Source organism: Oncorhynchus tshawytscha, linkage group LG04 (assembly GCF_018296145.1).
Source record: "Oncorhynchus tshawytscha isolate Ot180627B linkage group LG04, Otsh_v2.0, whole genome shotgun sequence".
NCBI lineage: Eukaryota > Metazoa > Chordata > Actinopteri > Salmoniformes > Salmonidae > Oncorhynchus > Oncorhynchus tshawytscha.
In genome coordinates this window covers 66,330,785-66,348,604 of record NC_056432.1, presented here as the reverse complement: position 1 = coordinate 66,348,604, position 17,820 = coordinate 66,330,785, and the positions used below count along the sequence as shown (strand labels likewise).

Here is a 17,820-nt window from a genome sequence, read left to right as displayed (position 1 = left end):
AAGGCCCAACCAAATGAGCAGTGACACTCCTCTGGGTGCAAACTCTATGGATTTGGAAACTTTGAGTGCTCCTAAGTAGAATAGATTGTGTACTACTGTGCCAAAAGAAAAACGTACTGAACAGGGTTCAATATGAATGGGTTAATTAAGAATGGTATTTACAAGTCTTTTCGAAAGTTGATTATTATAATTATTATAATATTATTAATATTGTTATTACTATTAGTATTAATAGTAGCATTATAAATCATGTTTTGTTATTTATTACTGTTCTTACCATGATAACTATTTAGTCATCACTAGTTTTGTCACAATCTCTTCATTCAAAGACTCAGTCATGGACACTCTTACTGACAGTGGTGGCTGCTTTAAGTGATGTATTGTTGTTTCTACCTCCTTGCCCTTTGTGCTGTTGTCTGTGCCCAATAATGTTTGTACCCTGTTTTGTGCTGCTGCCATGTTTTTGTCATGTTGTGTTGCTACCATGCTATGTTGTTGTCTTAGGTCTCTCTTTATGTAGTGTTTTGTTGTCTGTCTTCTTGTTACGTGTGTTTTGTCCTATATTTTTAAATAAAATGTATTTTTAATCCCAGCACCCGTGACCAGCAGGAGGCCTTTTGTATTTTGGTAGGCCATCATTGTAGATAATTGACTTGCCTAGTTAAATAAAGGTTAAATAAAATTAATTTGAATGCTCTTAACAATAATGTCAATGCTATAATATTATTTGTGCTATAATGGCGATTAACTGTATTGCTTTTTCACAAAATTCTAAGTCTGCTAACATTTCCTCATAAAATGTTACGAATTTCGACCATTTGTATAATTTTTCACCATCTTCATTGCGAAACTTTTATTTTAAAGTAAAATCACCGAGGTCACGGCCTTGTTCTTGCTAGGTCTTGCTTATTCTTGCTGGCGGGACGAAGGTAACACACACCCGGGATGAATCCCACACCATATGGCAGGCCACAAACGCCATTTTGGTTCATCTCAGGGCACACCGCGTGACAGGAAGAATGCCAATGCTGCGCAACATGGTAGCAAATGAACACTAGTTTTCTACATTAATGTCGTAAAAGTTCGAATTCAATTGCATAGCTAAATGAATCACCACTCACATTATTTTACAAACATATTTTAATATGTATATAATAGTGTGACTACATTTGCACCGACCACAGTTTCCCTCACCTGCTACGTATTTCCGGTTAATCACACTTCCTTTATGGTTTTTGGAGCGTCGGCGAAAGGAGAAAAAGTAAGAGTTGGCGGGTGAATTTTCTAAATGATTAGACGTCTGAAATTCAGCTATCGTAGAACATATTATATATATATATTAATGAAGACAAACATGCTACATGTCTGCTGTGTTATCAGAAATGGATTTGTCAATGTTTCCGAACGAGCCGAGTGAAGAGATTGACATTGACATTGAAAAGAGGCAAACAAGACAAGGGGCAAATATGCAATGGTTGGCTAGGCTAGCATCCTAGCTAACGTTAGTTAAGGTGCCCTTTTCCTGTATGTAGTGTAATGTTTTGTGGGTATTCCACCTCATAGTCATTTGTAATGTTACCGTGGAGGTTAGTCCGGAGCAGGAATATTACATAAGGAATAACATGTTGGGTGTCTGCTATGTATTTGACCTTGTACCAGTTAGCGATGATTAGCATCGTCAGCTTGCGTGTGAGCCTTCCTGCTACTAACGTTTGAACCAATGATGTGTATAAACCCTGGATGCCTGACTGTATTGAGATCACTGCGTAGTCATCTTGGTACTCCTCAATTGTAAAACAGATTTTTGGATGCAATAGAAATGCATTTATTAATTTCGCCATTCGTTTTTGACACGTTAATTCTATTAGACACCTTCATGCATACGTTTACATTGAGAGCGAAGCAAACAATTTCCTAATATTATATTTGTTTAGTACTAATGTTACTGTCCAACAACAAATATACTTAAATACATAACATTTAGTCTCTCAATGACCAATACATAGGTTGCAGTCCAAACACTTAAAAGGCACACTATTCCCTCAGCCCTCAAATATTAAGTGGACACTTTCGATGACGTATCATGCTGTCTGACGAGTATACAGTTGCAGGGTGAGGAAGGAATGTTTTTTTTTTTTTTAAATAAATAAAAAAAACATTTCTGTAATGCTATTAAGACTATACAAATGGTAACAGCTCTATCAAATTGAAATATGGCACCTCACCTAGATTTGAGTTAAGACAACCTTTCCTAATTCCTCTCTTTAACTCCCATACCTGTTTTTATTAATCACCCAACTTCATACAAATTCTTTCAATAATAGTCCTGTGCAAGGTATTTCAATAGCTGGTAAAGAAATTATTATAAGCCAGCTGGCTGACAATACTACACTTTTTCTGAAAGATGCTAAACAAATTCCCATATCGATCAATGTGATACAATCCTTTTCCAAAGCTTCTGGTCTATAGTGTAACATTAATAAATGTGAACTCATGGCTGTCAGATTGTGTGACACCTTCATATTATGGTATTCCAGTAAAAGAATAACTTACATATTTAGGCATAACCATTAGAAAGGATCAGAAGTCTAGAGGCTTACTCAATTTTAACCCTCTTGTTTAAAAAAAAAAAAAAAAAACAGAAGAAGCTAAATCAATGGCTACAGAGGGACTTATCTTTAAAAGGACGTGCCCTAATAACCAAGGCTGAAGGTATCTCTAGACTAACATATGACGCTCTATCTTGACGGTAAAATTAGCAAGGAGATAGACCAGATGCTTTTCAACTTTGTGGAGAAACCGTACCCATTAAATTAGTAAAACTGTTGTAATGAACACTTATGAGAATGGTGGGCTGAATTTTTGACTTTACTACCTTAAATAATACTTTTAAGATCAATTGGATAAAACAATTCCTAAGAAGTTCTATGTGGAATTGTATTCCTCATCATGTATTCTCTTCTTTTGGTGGCCTTAACTTCATGTTGGTTTGCAATTATAATATTGACAAAGTTCCAGTGAAACTTTAAGGAAAACATCAACTCAAATGGTTCCTTTTGTAATGACCACCCAGAAACAGTGTTGCATCTTTTTTTGACAATGTATTCATGTAAGAAAACTGTTGCAAGACATAAGTAGATTTATAATTGACACATTTATGAAGATCTTACACTATTGTGGAGAGATTTACTGCTTGGATTCTTTACCTACGATAGAAATAAGCTGAAACATTTTTATGTAATTAATTTCATTATTTTTTTGGCCAAGTTTAATATTCACAAATGGAAATTTACAAACAAACACATTCTATTACCTTACAAAAATAAATGTAACTGTATTTTAAGACAATTAAATGCTCTAACAAAAAAGCTGTTAGAATAGTCCCTTAAGGTCCTTGTGTAATGTGATATTGTACCCCCTAGCCCAATTGTCCTCTGTATATTATTGATATATAATTTTCTTCCCACATGTACTTCCTGTATTGATTTGTTGTTCATAAAAAATAAAATAATGATTAAAATTTTTATTTTTTATTATTAACAACAAATCAATACATAAAGCACATGAGGGAACACAAGCATACATCGATTACAAACAATGGACAATCGCGCTAGGGGGTACAATATCACATTACAATTACACAAGGACTTGCATATACTTACAATTCTAACAGCTTTTTTGTGAGTAGAGCATTTAACCGTCTTAAAATACAGTTCGATTTATTTTTGTAGGGTACGAAAACGAATTTTCGGGCAAGGGCGGTCCATTTAAAAATCATTATTTATATATTATTTGGTAAATAATGATTTTTAAATGTACCGCCCTTGCCCGAAAATTCGTCACTCGTTCGTCCTGCGATGATTGTTTTCAACCACCGGTAGTTTGTGGGTGCTTTATATGCGCTACGTCAATTATGATTGCATGTTTACTTATATTAACTATATCATTTTATATACGCCTACTGTATGGTAGCTAGCAAATTAATTAGCTAACTAACGTTAGCCTGCCTAGCTGGAACTTCTGATAAAGGAACATTTCTACAATTTCCAAAAGCTAACCAAACAAAAACATAATTACTTTTACGATACGTGTTTGTGCCGTCATGTGCATTAGTAGCACAATTTATAACTTACACTTGTATGTTCACTTCTCCATTCAAGTTTTGGCTGACTTTTCTTAGCGGAGGGGCTTACGTTGCGGTTGTACATCCGCTAAGAAAAGTCCGCCAAAAATGAATAACCAATGGAGAAGTGACCATACAAGTGTAAGTAAAAATGATTGTAAAAAGGTTAGAAATTGTGCTATTAATGCACAAACACGTCGCATAAAAGTGCAAATGTTTTTGTTTGGTTATCTTTTGGAAATTGTAGAAATAAAACATTTTCCTTCAGAAGTTCCAGCTAGGCAGGCTAACGTTAGTTAGCTAATTAATTTGCAAGCTATCATACAGTAGGCGTAAATGAGTAATTATATAGTTAATATAAGTAGACATGCAATCATAATTGACTGTAGTGCATATAAAGCTACCGGTGGCTGAAAACACAATCATTGCAGGATGAACGAGTGACGATATCCGGGCAAAGGTGGTCGATTTAAAAATCATTCCTTGCCCTGCAAGTGTATACTCGTCGAACATCATGATACGTCTCCTCTTAATATTTGAGGGGATAGTGTGTGTCTTTTACATCTGCGTTGCTTGCTGTTTGGGGTTTTAAGCTTGGTTTCTATATAGCACTTTGACATCGGCTGATGTAAAAAGGGCTTTATAAATACATTTGATTTGAAGTGTTTGGACTGCAGCCATAGAATCAGCAATCCAGGGTTTATATACGTCATTGGTTTAAACCAGTACCTGGGCTTGAGGAGATAGTCAGATCCCGCAATTCAAAGTCCCATTAACATTTGCAGAACTGGCTATGTCAAATTGTTCGGTACTCAACAATATATGGAGTTTCATTGAGCAACTTTCATCATTACTGTCGTTACGCATGGTTTGTACTTCCAAAAAAGGTCAAAGTAAAATAACTGTTTTGTTTACCTTTTTTTGAAAGTGCGTGCCATGCATAACATCAGTAATAACGATAGTAGTTCTGCGAAACTACATATTTTGATGAGTCCAGAACGCATTTTGACATAATTCAAGTTTGCAGAGCTGGCTAATGGGACTTTGAACTGAAGGATCCTGAGTGTCGGAGGAAATCTCATCATATTCATCCCCTCCACAAACCCAGGTACTAGTTCAGTTTACATTAGCCTAGTTTGAATATAACTCAGCTAGCGTCTATGTTGAAAATACTATCTATTAGCCTGTTTGTTACCATTGAAACGTCCTTTGCAGATGGATGGCTAAATCGATAGATGGCAAGCTATATTTAGTTTGCTAGGCAACTTTTTAGCATAGACATTTTAGCTGGGTAACTTTATCTAGGTTAATGTAGCTAGCTAGTTTTTCCTCTTTTTTGACAGTTCTGTTAACTAGATTTTATTTGTTACAAAAACTGGTTGCTAGTTACGTGTGCTTGAGCAGTGACCATAACTAGTTGCTAAATGTCAGATTAGGGATGCGTGCAGTTTCATAAATTCTTGTTGAAAGTTGCTATTTTTCTATAAATTTAATTGACTAAGAAGAGAACTAACCACACTATTTTACAAAGACCTAATGGCTAGCCTTAGGCTATAGTTTCATGTCATCAGAATAACTTCTTTGTGATTCGTTGGTCAGTAATGTTTTGTTACAGTAGTAACTAGCGATATTAATTTTCATTCATCAAGGGTTTTCTCATACATGTGATTTTCTTTCAGAATGCTGGCCACCAGAGCCCTTAGCCTTGTTGGCAAACGTGCCATTTCCACATCAATCTGTGTACGTGGGGGACATGGTGAGTGACTATGTTGGCAGTACACACCACATACTTGACCTTCATGTTATGGACCTTTAAAACCATCCTCTGTAAATTGTACCTACCACTAAAAAGTTGGCACACAAACAAATGTAAACAATGGATAAAATATACCACCACCAGCATGGTTTGGAGATGTACAGTAATCATACAATACCAGTTTATTGTAGAATAAGATATTTAAGTTTTTGGGGGTAAACTGAAAAAGCAGTTATGCGGCTCCCAAAGGCACACAGTATGTATTCGTGTATGCACATATTTGCTATGCAGGTCCCATGCAGGTTTGAATACATGTATTGGTTGTGTGTGTCAGTCCTATGTAGTAACATGGTGAGTTTCCTGCAGGTGTTGCCAAGGTAGACGACTACGCTCTCCCAGCCTACTTTGACAGGCGGGAGAACCCCCTCCCAGACGTCCAGTTTGTGACAGAGCTGAGTGCAGTGCAGAAGTCCTTAAAGGAGAAGGAGAAGGGCTCCTGGGCCACACTCTCCAATGAGGAGAAGATTGCATGTAAGTGGTTTTTTACCTTTGTTGTTGAATACTTGACATTTGTCAGTTTTGTTTCTTACTCAAAACAAGACAGAAGTATTGTTTGCCTATCTGTTCTGTTAGTAGGGATATATTTTTTTATTTTTACCTTTATTTAACCAGGTAGGCTAGTTGAGAACAAGTTCTCATTTGCAACTGCGACCTGGCCAAGATAAAGCATAGCAGTGTGACACAGACAACAACACAGAGTTACACGATTCACCGATACGCGTCAGTCCCCGGTTCAAATGTTTAAGATGTGAGAGCATCTGTCCGTGGGAAACCGATCCATATGTAGCATGCATCGGTAAGAACCAATGAAAATGTTACAAATCGCAGGTACACTAATGTTTATTATGCTATTTTTTTGTTGCCTTATTCTGAAAATACCTCATCTGTTTGAATTGATGCGTCCTCTCCTTCAGCCTATCAAACTTCTTTTCATGTATCTGCATGTGATATTGATCTACAAGTCAGATAACTGTGCAGTGCAGGAGATGCAGCTGCTCGCGCCAACGAGAGCTAGGGCTACCATATCCCTGTTCTAATATTCGTAGGCAACATCTGCACAGCACCTTCAGCATTAAGATGTTTTTAAACTGGCTTTCGCAATATTATATAGGTTTTATTGAGGGACAACAGATTTCATTTAGCTAGGCTTCCATCCAATTGGTGACAGATTGTCATGCGAATATTCTCAAATCTGCATAAAAACAATATGCACATTTTCTTACATTTTTACATTAACTTGACTTGTTGAGGATGAAAGGCGGTTCAATTCCCATGTACCGAATAGAAAATACAAGTTAAGTGGGTTTCCACTGCATCTCTACTGATGGTTTTCTCACAAAAAATGTTGCGTTATATAGTGTGCCCACTCTGGTATTGGCACGTGCGCTGTAGCCATCAGGTCACAGACACAGTGTGGGTATAGCCTACATTAGATTATTATGGACAAAAGAGGGATTATTCTTGGTACGGCAGCCAAGTGTCAACGATCATGTCACCAGAATAAGACCCTTTATTTATTGGAAAAGAGCATCACGCTCATCACCTGCTCTTTCACCACCATGTGAAGTTCATCAGAACTTATTTCATCTGTATCCTAATAAACTGCTGGTTTTCCTAATGTGGGATGATCACACGTCATCGCGTGACTCCAAGTTTACTTTGATATGATGGTTATTATATCAATATTTGCTCATTAAAGCGTTTCCACCGACATGTCAAGCATAATTAGTTTACAGAAACTAAAGGACCTTGTCTAGCGTGTTTTGTTGACATTTGGAAAGTTTACTGACAAATTTTCCATCAGGAATGGCATACATTTTTATGGGTTCCAACAGGTACTTTACTTGCATTAACAGGTTGGATGGAAACCTGGTTTGTGTTACCAAATGCGCTGTATAAAATAATTTTACTGGTGGAGCTCTGTGGGCTACCGGAGTGGACATAACTCACATCTTGCTGATTGCACATCTAACTGCTGATTTGGGTTTTTTCGATTGCCAGGTTCACCGTACAAAATATTTTTGTTAGTTGTGTTTGGATTTGGTCATTTTTACATGAACAGGGTAAAGGTGTAATTTCATAACAAGGACCGCAATCATTTTCTCCAGCCGCACTGGTCAGAACGGGAGAATAGATCACCTCTGGTTCCAAATGGTCAAAACCATTCACTTTTGAGGCAGGTGAAATCCAAAGCTGTGTCTATATTAATTGGCTATGTATGTCAAAGCTAATTTCTTAAGATAAATATATACATTTTACTAGCTCAATGTATATGACAAGTTATAGCAGTGTGGGGACAAAACATAAATTGCGCCCCCTAATCTGCTAGTGGTAGATGCTCAGTCTGCCCTATGGATCAACTCACACATTACATTACACACACACACACACACGGCAGAAATACTTTTCTATCATACAGCAACGACAAGCCATGGTTCATTCACTCAGCTCAGAGAAGTCCGCTCAGACAGATCCAACTCAGCTCCTGAGCTCCATCACTATCAGATATTAATTTAGAATGGAAATGAATGTGTTCATGCCATCAATTGTTAATCGCATTGATTCATTCCACTAATTTAAATTGAATCGCGTCAAATCGTTTCAAACTAAAAATATCATTCCTGTATCGGAGCCCATGTATCTAGATGCATATTGAATCGTTCTTGTAAGGAGAGATGCACATCCCTACCCGTTAGGCTGTGTTAAATTGTTATTTAACCAAGGTCTTGCATTTTCTCTTTACCAACAGTGTACCGTATTAGCTTCAAGCAGAGCTTCGCAGAGATGAACGAGGGCACAAAGGAGTGGAAATCGGTTATCGCAGGAATGTTCTTCTTTATTGGCATGACAGGACTGGTTGTCCTATGGCAGAGGAAGTTTGGTATGTCTTCTAATAAGAAAAGGAATGGGAACATTTATTGTGGAGGGAGTCTGATCATTCAGTTGTAATATCCTGAAAAAATATCAATGCAACAATTTCAAAGATTTTACTGAGTTACAGTTCAAATAAGGAAATTAGTCAATTGAAATAAATAACTTAGGCCCTAATCTATGGATTTCGCAATGACTGGGTAGGGGTGCAGCCATGGGTGGGCCTTGGAGGGCATAGGCCCACTTACTGGGGACCCAGGCCCAGCCAATCAGAATGAGTTTTTCAGACAGAGCTTTATTCCAGACAGAGTTACTCCTCAGCATCCCCCACCCACCCACCCACCCTCAGACGATCCTGCAGGTGAAGAAGCCGCATGTGAAGGTCCTGGGCTGGCATGGTAACACGTGGTTGTGAGGCCGGTTGGACATACTGACAAATTCTCGAAAACAACGTTGGAGGCAGCTTATGGTGGAGAAATGAACATTCCATTCTCTAGCAACAGCTCTGGTGGACCTTCCTGCAGTCAGCATGCCAATTGCAGGCTCCCTCAATTTGAAACATCTGTGGCATTATGTTGTGTGACACAACTGCACATTTTAGTGGCCTTTTATTGTCCCCCAGCACAAGGTGCACCTGTTTAATGATCATGCTCTTTGATCAGCTTCTTGATATGCCACACCTGTCAGGTGGAGGGATGATCTTGTCAAATGATAAATACTCACTAATGGGGCTGTTAACAAATTTATGCACAAGATATGAGCAAAAAATCTTTTTGTACAACATTTCTGGGATATTTTATTTCAGCTCATGAAACATGGAACCAAACTTTTTACATGCTGTGTTTATATTTTTGTTTGGTGTACATTGATGTTCATGGTTTTTCCACCCACCTGTTAAAAGCCATAAGTCAGCATTCTTTCTCAATGAGATAGATATACAAGATGTTATTTATGACATAATTCAAATATTGTATTTGGCCATCAGTGCCCCTTCAAATAAATAGGTTACGTGTCTTCTCTCCCATTGTATTGCCTCAACCATAATTGTTATAACAGACAAGCAACCAGGTTGCTTTTGTGAAACAATGTTCTCAATAATGATTACCTTGGTAGATAAATGTTCAATACAGACTATTAAAGAATATATGTTCATGGGTGAACTTTGAGGCAGAGCCTAACAAGCTGTCTGTCTCGCTGCAGTGTACGGGCCTGTCCCCCCCACCTTTGAATCAGAATGGAAAGAGAAGGAGGTGCAGAGGATGCTGGACATGAGGATCAACCCGGTGGAGGGCTTCTCAGCCAAATGGGACTATGAGAACAAGGAATGGAAGAAGTAAACCAACAATCCAGAGGACCACATTACATACCATGACACCAACAAACATACCAATTACTTGTCTGTATTTATCTATTGTCCACATTACCTCAGTCAATACGTTTTGGAAGGTCTCTTCCTCTTAAGGTCATCATGTATTATAGAGCAAAATAAAAGTTCCTATGTTTACCCAATAGTATGTCTCCCCTTTGCTGTAATATCTACCATGTTGTGGAGGTTTAAATGCCACTGGAGCAGTAGGCCCTACATGTCAATAATATGTAGGGTTTACTAGTACACAGCATAAACAGGTGTGATATATCCACATCCATGGATTTACCCTATTTTGAAACCTGGCAAGATTTTTCCTGCCTCTTATCTAATTGTGTGAATATCGTACTCGCGTCATGTTTTTAGTTGACATTTTTAAGGAATCCACGCTGTAGTCCTGGATTAGGCTATGGCAGGCATGTGTGGGTTTACAGGAATGAAAAAGCGTAGGCTATTCGATACTTCAAATGCATTATTTAGGACATAGTACAAATAAGTAGTACTGGATGAATTCATGATAATCCCTAACGGGTCTAATGTCACAAAACCCGCGCGGACTGGGCTGCATTACGATCCCATGTACCAATGATATCATTTCTAGGGGGAAACCCGGAAGAGGATTATGGAGCGAAGGTTATATAGAGCAGCATTATGGCGATCGTCTTGTGAAGCAATGTAGACAAAGCGGTCAAAATATACCCATGTTGTTGAACTACAGGGGAGCAAAGTGGTCTCACAAGTGACGGACCGACCATTTCACAATCACTCGCACCCCTTCGTGTTATTGTCCAATATTTTGCGTTGTTGCATTGAGACGTAAATACTTAATTTTTGTCGTCTGCGAGAGACATGGGAAATGGAATGAACAAGGTAAGGGGCCTTTGTTACTAATGTATCTGTTCTGTTCAATGGCTTAATTGTTATTTTGTAGCAAGGCACTTCCTCAGAGGTGCGTAAACGTTGCACATAGATATGCGCGGAATATATTATGTCATGGTATTTACATCAGTCTACATGTCTATCTGCAACACTGAACGTCCCTATAGTCCCCTGAATAAAACCAAAGGGTAGGCTGCTCATCACACACTGTCACTTAATATAATAACGTGAAAACTCATACCGGTTTGGATTTAGGGTTTCAAATGGAGAAAAAACACCTAGCCCTACTATTTTGACTGTTTTAAAGCCCTTATTGTTATGTCAATAGTTGGGTGTTTAAATGTTTTGTATATACAGTACCAGTCAAAGTTTGTACACACGTATTCATTCAAAGGCTTCTCTTTATTTTAATAGTGCAGACACCAAAACTGAAATAACACATGGAATCATGTAGTAATTAAAAAAGTGTTAAACAAATCTAAATATTTTAGATTCTTCAAAGTAGTCACCCTTTGCCTTGATGACAGCTTTATACACTCTTGGCATTCGCTCAATCAGCTTCATGAGGTAGTCACCTGGAATGCATTTCAATTAACAGGTGTGCCTTGTTAATTTTTGGAATTTCTTTCCTTCTTAATGCGTTTGAGCCAATCAGTTGTGTTGTGACAAGGTAGGGGTGGTATACAGAAGATAGCCCTATTTGGCAAATGACCAAGTCCATATTATGGCAGGAACAGCTTAAATAAGCAAAGAGAAATGACAATCCATCATTACTTTAAAACATGAAGGTCAGTCAATGCAGAACATTTTATAAGTGCAGTCTCAAAAACCATCAAGCCCTGTGATGAAACTAGCCCTCATCTAGACTGCCACAGGAAAGGAAGACCCAGAGTTACCTCTGCTGCAGAGGATAAGTTCATTAGAGTTACAAGTCTCAGAAATTGCAGCCCAAATAAATGGTTCACAGAGTTCAAGTAACAGACACATCTCAACATCCACTGTTCAGAGGAGACTGTTGAATCAGGCCCTCATGGTCGAATTGCTGCAAAGAAACCACTACTCAAGGACACCAATAATAAGAAGATACTTGCTTGGCCAAGAATCTCAAGAAATGGACATTGGACCTGTGGAAATCTTTTCCTTTGGTCTGATGAGCCCAAATTTGAGATTTTTGTTTCCAACCGCTGTGTCTTTGTGAGACAGAGTAGGTGAATGGATAATCTCTGCATGCGTGGTTCCCACCATGAAGCATGGAGGAGGTGGTGTGATGGTGTGGGAGTGCTTTGCTGGTGTCATTGTCAGTGATTTATTTAGAAATCAAGGCACACTTAACCAGCATGGCTACCCCAGCATTCTGCAGCGATACGCCATCACATCTGGTTTACACTTAGTGGGGCTATCATTTGTTTTTCAACAGGACAATGACCCAACACACCTCCAGGCTGTGTAAGGGCTATTTGACCAATAATTAGAGTGATGGAGTGCTGCATCAGATGACCTGGCCTCCACAATCGCCCAACCTCAACCCAATTGATATGGTTTGGGATGAGTTGGACCTCAGAGTGAAGGAAAAGCAGCCAACAAGTGATCAGCATATGTGGGAACTCCTTCAAGACTGTTGGAAAAGCATTCCAGGTGAAGCTGGTTGAGAGAATGCCAAGAGTGTGCAAAGGGTGGCTACTTTGAAGAATCTAAAATCAAAAATATGTTTTGGTTTAACACTTTGTTTTGGTTATTACATGATTCCATATGTGTTATTACATAGTTTTGATGTCTTCACTATTATTCTATGATGTAGAAAATACACTGCTCAAAAAAATAAAGGGAACACTTAACACAATGTAACTCCAAGTCAACCACACTTCTGTGAAATCAAACTGTCCACTTAGGAAGCAACACTGATTGACAATAAATTGCACATACTGTTGTGCAAATGGTATAGACAACAGGTGGAAATTATAGGCAATTAGCAAGACACCCCCAATAAAGGAGTGGTTCTGCAGGTGATAACCACAGACCACTTCTCAGTTCCTATGCTTCCTGGCTGATGTTTTGGTCACTTTTGAATGCTGGCAGTGCTTTCACTCTAGTGAAACTTTACTCCAAGGTGGCATAGCAGTTCAGACGTCTTTTGTCCTCGTCGTGTCCTGTATATATATATATTTACAACTTTTTTCACATACATTTTATTTTTATTTTCCATCAACTCATCTTCAAAACACTCTCCTACAACCCGCCTCACCAATTTATATTTATAAAAAAAGTATTATTTACCTCAAATCTGTAATCCTCCAAGAAGCTAGCCTGAAACTAGCCAGAAGCTAATCAGAAGCTAGTTCAGAAGCTAGTTAGCTTCTTTACTGGCAAATCGTTAGTATTCAGCTAACCACGGTTTGTGGTCATCAGCTATTCTTTAGCTCGAAAATCTATCGCCAGTTCTGTACGGCGCAGCGCGGCTCGGAACGGAACATACCGAACCAATTTTTCTCTCCATGTCCCTGGATTTCGACTGCTCTCTGGCCATTCATACCCGGATCTCACAGCTAGCTAGCTGCTATCCGTGTGACTATCGGCCTTCGTCGATTCCGGAGCAAACATCAATTATTCCGGAGCTAGCCAGCTCCGTCAATCACTCCTGAGTTCCATCAATCACTCCTGGGCTGCAGTCACCTATCCGGACCCGTTTTACTGCCTACGCGGAGCCCCACCGGGCCTTCACAACTGGACTGCCGACGTTATCTACCCGAAGGAGATCCGGCTGGCTCCTCCGTCGCGACGTTACCTGAACGCCCATCTGCGGCCTGCTAACCGTTAGCTGTCTTACCGGCTGCTATCTGAATAGACAATCGGACAATTTATTTATTTTTATTATTATTATGTTTTCTTCTTGGGCCTCTATAACTATATCTATTGTTTTTATTTTTGTTGTTGTTGTGTGATTTGGATTAATCCCCTCTACCACACGGAACCCCACGAATCTACTGACGGAACGCAAGAGGTGGCTAACAACAGACCTCCATCCTATGCTAGCTTGCTACCGATGGCCTGGCTAGCTGTCTAAATCGCCGTGACCCCCTACCAACCTCTCCACTCACTGGACCCTTTTGATCACTCGACTAAGCATGCCTCTCCTTAATGTCAATATGTCTTGTCCATTGCTGTTCTGGTTAGTGTTTATTGGCTTATTTCACTGTAGAGCCTCTAGTCCTGCTCACTATACCTTATCCAACCTATTAGTTCCACCACCCACACATGCAATGACATCTCCTGATTTCAATGATGTTTCTAGAGACAATATCTCTCTCTTCATCACTCAATACCTAGGTTTACCTCCACTGTATTCACATACTACCATACCTGTGTCTGTACATTATACCTTCATGCTATTTTACCGCCCCCAGAAACCTCCTTTTACTCTATGTTCCAGACGTTCTAGACAACCAATTCTCATAGCTTTTAGCCGTACCCTTATTCTACTCCTCCTATGTTCCTCTGGCGATGTAGAGGTGAATCCAGGCCCTGCAGTGCATAGCTCCACTCCTATTCCCCAGGCGCTCTCTTTTGACGACTTCTGTAACCGTAATAGCCTTGGTTTCATGCATGTTAACATTAGAAGCCTCCTCCCTAAGTTTGTTCTATTCACTGCTTTAGCACACTTTGCCAACCCGGATGTTCTAGCTGTGTCTGAATCCTGGCTTAGGAAGACCACCAAAAATTCAGAAATGTTAATTCCAAACTACAACATTTTCAGACAAGATAGAACTGCCAAAGGGGCCGGTGTTGCAATCTACTGCAAACATAGCCTGCAGAGTTCTGTCCTACTATCCAGGTCTGTACCCAAACAATTTGAACTTCTACTTTTAAAAATCCACCTCTCTAAAAACAAGTCTCTCACCGTTGCCGCCTGCTATAGACCACCCTCTGCCCCCAGCTGTGCTCTGGACACCATATGTGAACTGATTGCCCCCCATCTATCTTCAGAGTTCGTGCTGCTAGGCGACCTAAACTGGAACATGCTTAACACCCCAGCCATCCTACAATCTAAACTTGATGCCCTCAATCTCACACAAATTATCAATGAACCTACCAGGTACCTCCCCAAAGCCTTAAACACGGGCACCCTCATAGATATCATCCTAACCAACTTCCCCTCTAAATACACCTCTGCTGTCTTCAACCAAGATCTCAGCGATCACTGCCTCATTGCCTGCATCTGTAATGGGTCAGCGGTCAAACGACCTCCACTCATCACTGTAAAACGCTCCCTGAAACACTTCTGCGAGCAGGCCTTTCTAATCGACCTGGCCGAGGTATCCTGCAAAGATATTGATCTCATCCCGTCAGTAGAGGATGCCTGGATATTTTTTTAAATGCCTTCCTAACCATCTTAAATAAACATGCCCCATTCAAGAAATTTAGAACCAGGAACAGATATAGCCCTTGGTTCTCCCCAGACCTGACTGCCCTTAACCAACACAAAAACATCCTATGGCGTTCTGCATTAGCATCGAACAGCCCCCGTGATATGCAGCTGTTCAGGGAAGCTAGAAACCATTATACACAGGCAGTTAGAAAAGCCAAGGCTAGCTTTTTCAAGCAGAAATTTGCTTCCTGCAACACTAACTCAAAAAGTTCTGGGACACTGTAAAGTCCATGGAGAATAAGAACACCTCCTCCCAGCTGCCCACTGCACTGAAGATAGGAAACACTGTCACCACTGATAAATCCACCATAATTGAGAATTTCAATAAGCATTTTTCTACGGCTGGCCATGCTTTCCACCTGGCTACTCCTACCCCGGTCAACAGCACTGCACCCCCAACAGCAACTCGCCCAAGCCTTCCCCATTTCTCCTTCTCCCAAATCCATTCAGCTGATGTTCTGAAAGAGCTGCAAAATCTGGACCCCTACAAATCAGCCGGGCTAGACAATCTGGACCCTTTCTTTCTGAAATTATCTGCCGAAATTGTTGCCACCCCTATTACTAGCCTGTTCAACCTCTCTTTCATGTCGTCTGAGATTCCCAAAGATTGGAAAGCAGCTGCGGTCATCCCCCTCTTCAAAGGGGGGGACACTCTTGACCCAAACTGCTACAGACTTATATCTATCCTACCGTGCCTTTCTAAGGTCTTCGAAAGCCAAGTCAACAAACAGATTACCGACCATTTCGAATCTCACCATACCTTCTCTGCTATGCAATCTGGTTTCAGAGCTGGTCATGGGTGCACCTCAGCCACGCTCAAGGTCCTAAACGATATCTTAACCGCCATCGATAAGAAACATTACTCTGCAGCCGTATTCATTGATCTGGCCAAGGCTTTCGACTCTGTCAATCACCACATCCTCATCGGCAGACTCGACAGCCTTTCTCAAATGATTGCCTCGCCTGGTTCACCAACTACTTCTCTGATAGAGTTCAGTGTGTCAAATCGGAGGGTCTGCTGTCCGGACCTCTGGCAGTCTCTATGGGGGTGCCACAGGGTTCAATTGTTGGACCGACTCTCTTCTCTGTATACATCAATGAGGTCGCTCTTGCTGCTGGTGAGTCTCTGATCCACCTCTACGCAGACGACACCATTCTGTATACTTCCGGCCCTTCTTTGGACACTGTGTTAACAACCCTCCAGGCAAGCTTCAATGCCATACAACTCTCCTTCCGTGGCCTCCAATTGCTCTTAAATACATGTAAAACTAAATGCATGCTCTTCAACCGATCGCTACCTGCACCTACCCGCCTGTCCAACATCACTACTCTGGACGGCTCTGACTTAGAATACGTGGACAACTACAAATACTTAGGTGTCTGGTTAGACTGTAAACTCTCCTTCCAGACCCATATCAAACATCTCCAATCCAAAGTTAAATCTAGAATTGGCTTCCTATTTCGCAACAAAGCATCCTTCACTCATGCTGCCAAACATACCCTTGTAAAACTGACCATCCTACCAATCCTCGACTTTGGCGATGTCATTTACAAAATAGCCTCCAATACCCTACTCAACAAATTGGATGCAGTCTATCACAGTGCAATCCGTTTTGTCACCAAAGCCCCATATACTACCCACCATTGCGACCTGTACGCTCTCGTTGGCTGGCCCTCGCTTCATACTCGTCGCCAAACCCACTGGCTCCATGTCATCTACAAGACCCTGCTAGGTAAAGTCCCCCTTATCTCAGCTCGCTGGTCACCATAGCATCTCCCACCTGTAGCACACGCTCCAGCAGGTATATCTCTCTAGTCACCCCCAAAACCAATTCTTTCTTTGGCCGCCTCTCCTTCCAGTTCTCTGCTGCCAATGACTGGAACGAACTACAAAAATCTCTGAAACTGGAAACACTTATCTCCCTCACTAGCTTTAAGCACCAACTGTCAGAGCAGCTCACAGATTACTGCACCTGTACATAGCCCACCTATAATTTAGCCCAAACAACTACCTCTTTCCCAACTGTATTTAATTTTTATTTATTTATTTATTTTGCTCCTTTGCACCCCATTATTTTTATTTCTACTTTGCACATTCTTCCATTGCAAAACTACCATTCCAGTGTTTTACTTGCTATATTGTATTTACTTTGCCACCATGGCCTTTTTTGCCTTTACCTCCCTTCTCACCTCATTTGCTCACATTGTATATAGACTTGTTTATACTGTATTATTGACTGTATGTTTGTTTTACTCCATGTGTAACTCTGTGTCGTTGTATCTGTCGAACTGCTTTGCTTTATCTTGACCAGGTCGCAATTGTAAATGAGAACTTGCTCTCA

General features: G+C 40.2%; 2 protein-coding genes across 3 annotated transcripts in view; both read left to right on the top strand.

Annotated features, from left to right (window-relative positions):
• Nucleotides 1-1,151: 1,151 nt before the first annotated feature.
• LOC112237512 lies at nucleotides 1,152-10,321 on the top strand. The gene is made up of 5 exons (XM_024406113.2): nucleotides 1,152-1,261; nucleotides 5,803-5,879; nucleotides 6,246-6,410; nucleotides 8,689-8,820; nucleotides 10,011-10,321. Exons 2-5 carry the CDS (start codon nucleotides 5,804-5,806, stop codon nucleotides 10,145-10,147), a joined length of 510 nt encoding a protein of 169 aa, XP_024261881.1. The 5' UTR covers nucleotides 1,152-1,261; nucleotide 5,803; the 3' UTR covers nucleotides 10,148-10,321.
• Nucleotides 10,322-10,780: 459 nt separating this feature from the next.
• LOC112237511 (dual specificity protein phosphatase 22-A) overlaps nucleotides 10,781-17,820 on the top strand; it is a 41,980-nt gene continuing 34,940 nt past the window's right edge. The window contains exon 1 of one of the 2 annotated variants that reach the window (XM_024406111.2): nucleotides 10,781-11,046. In XM_024406111.2, coding sequence (XP_024261879.2) covers nucleotides 11,026-11,046 — 21 coding nt within the window. In that variant the 5' untranslated portion in view covers nucleotides 10,781-11,025. The remainder of the gene's footprint in view (nucleotides 11,047-17,820) is intronic. The other variant, XM_024406112.2, reaches the window with a different exon arrangement.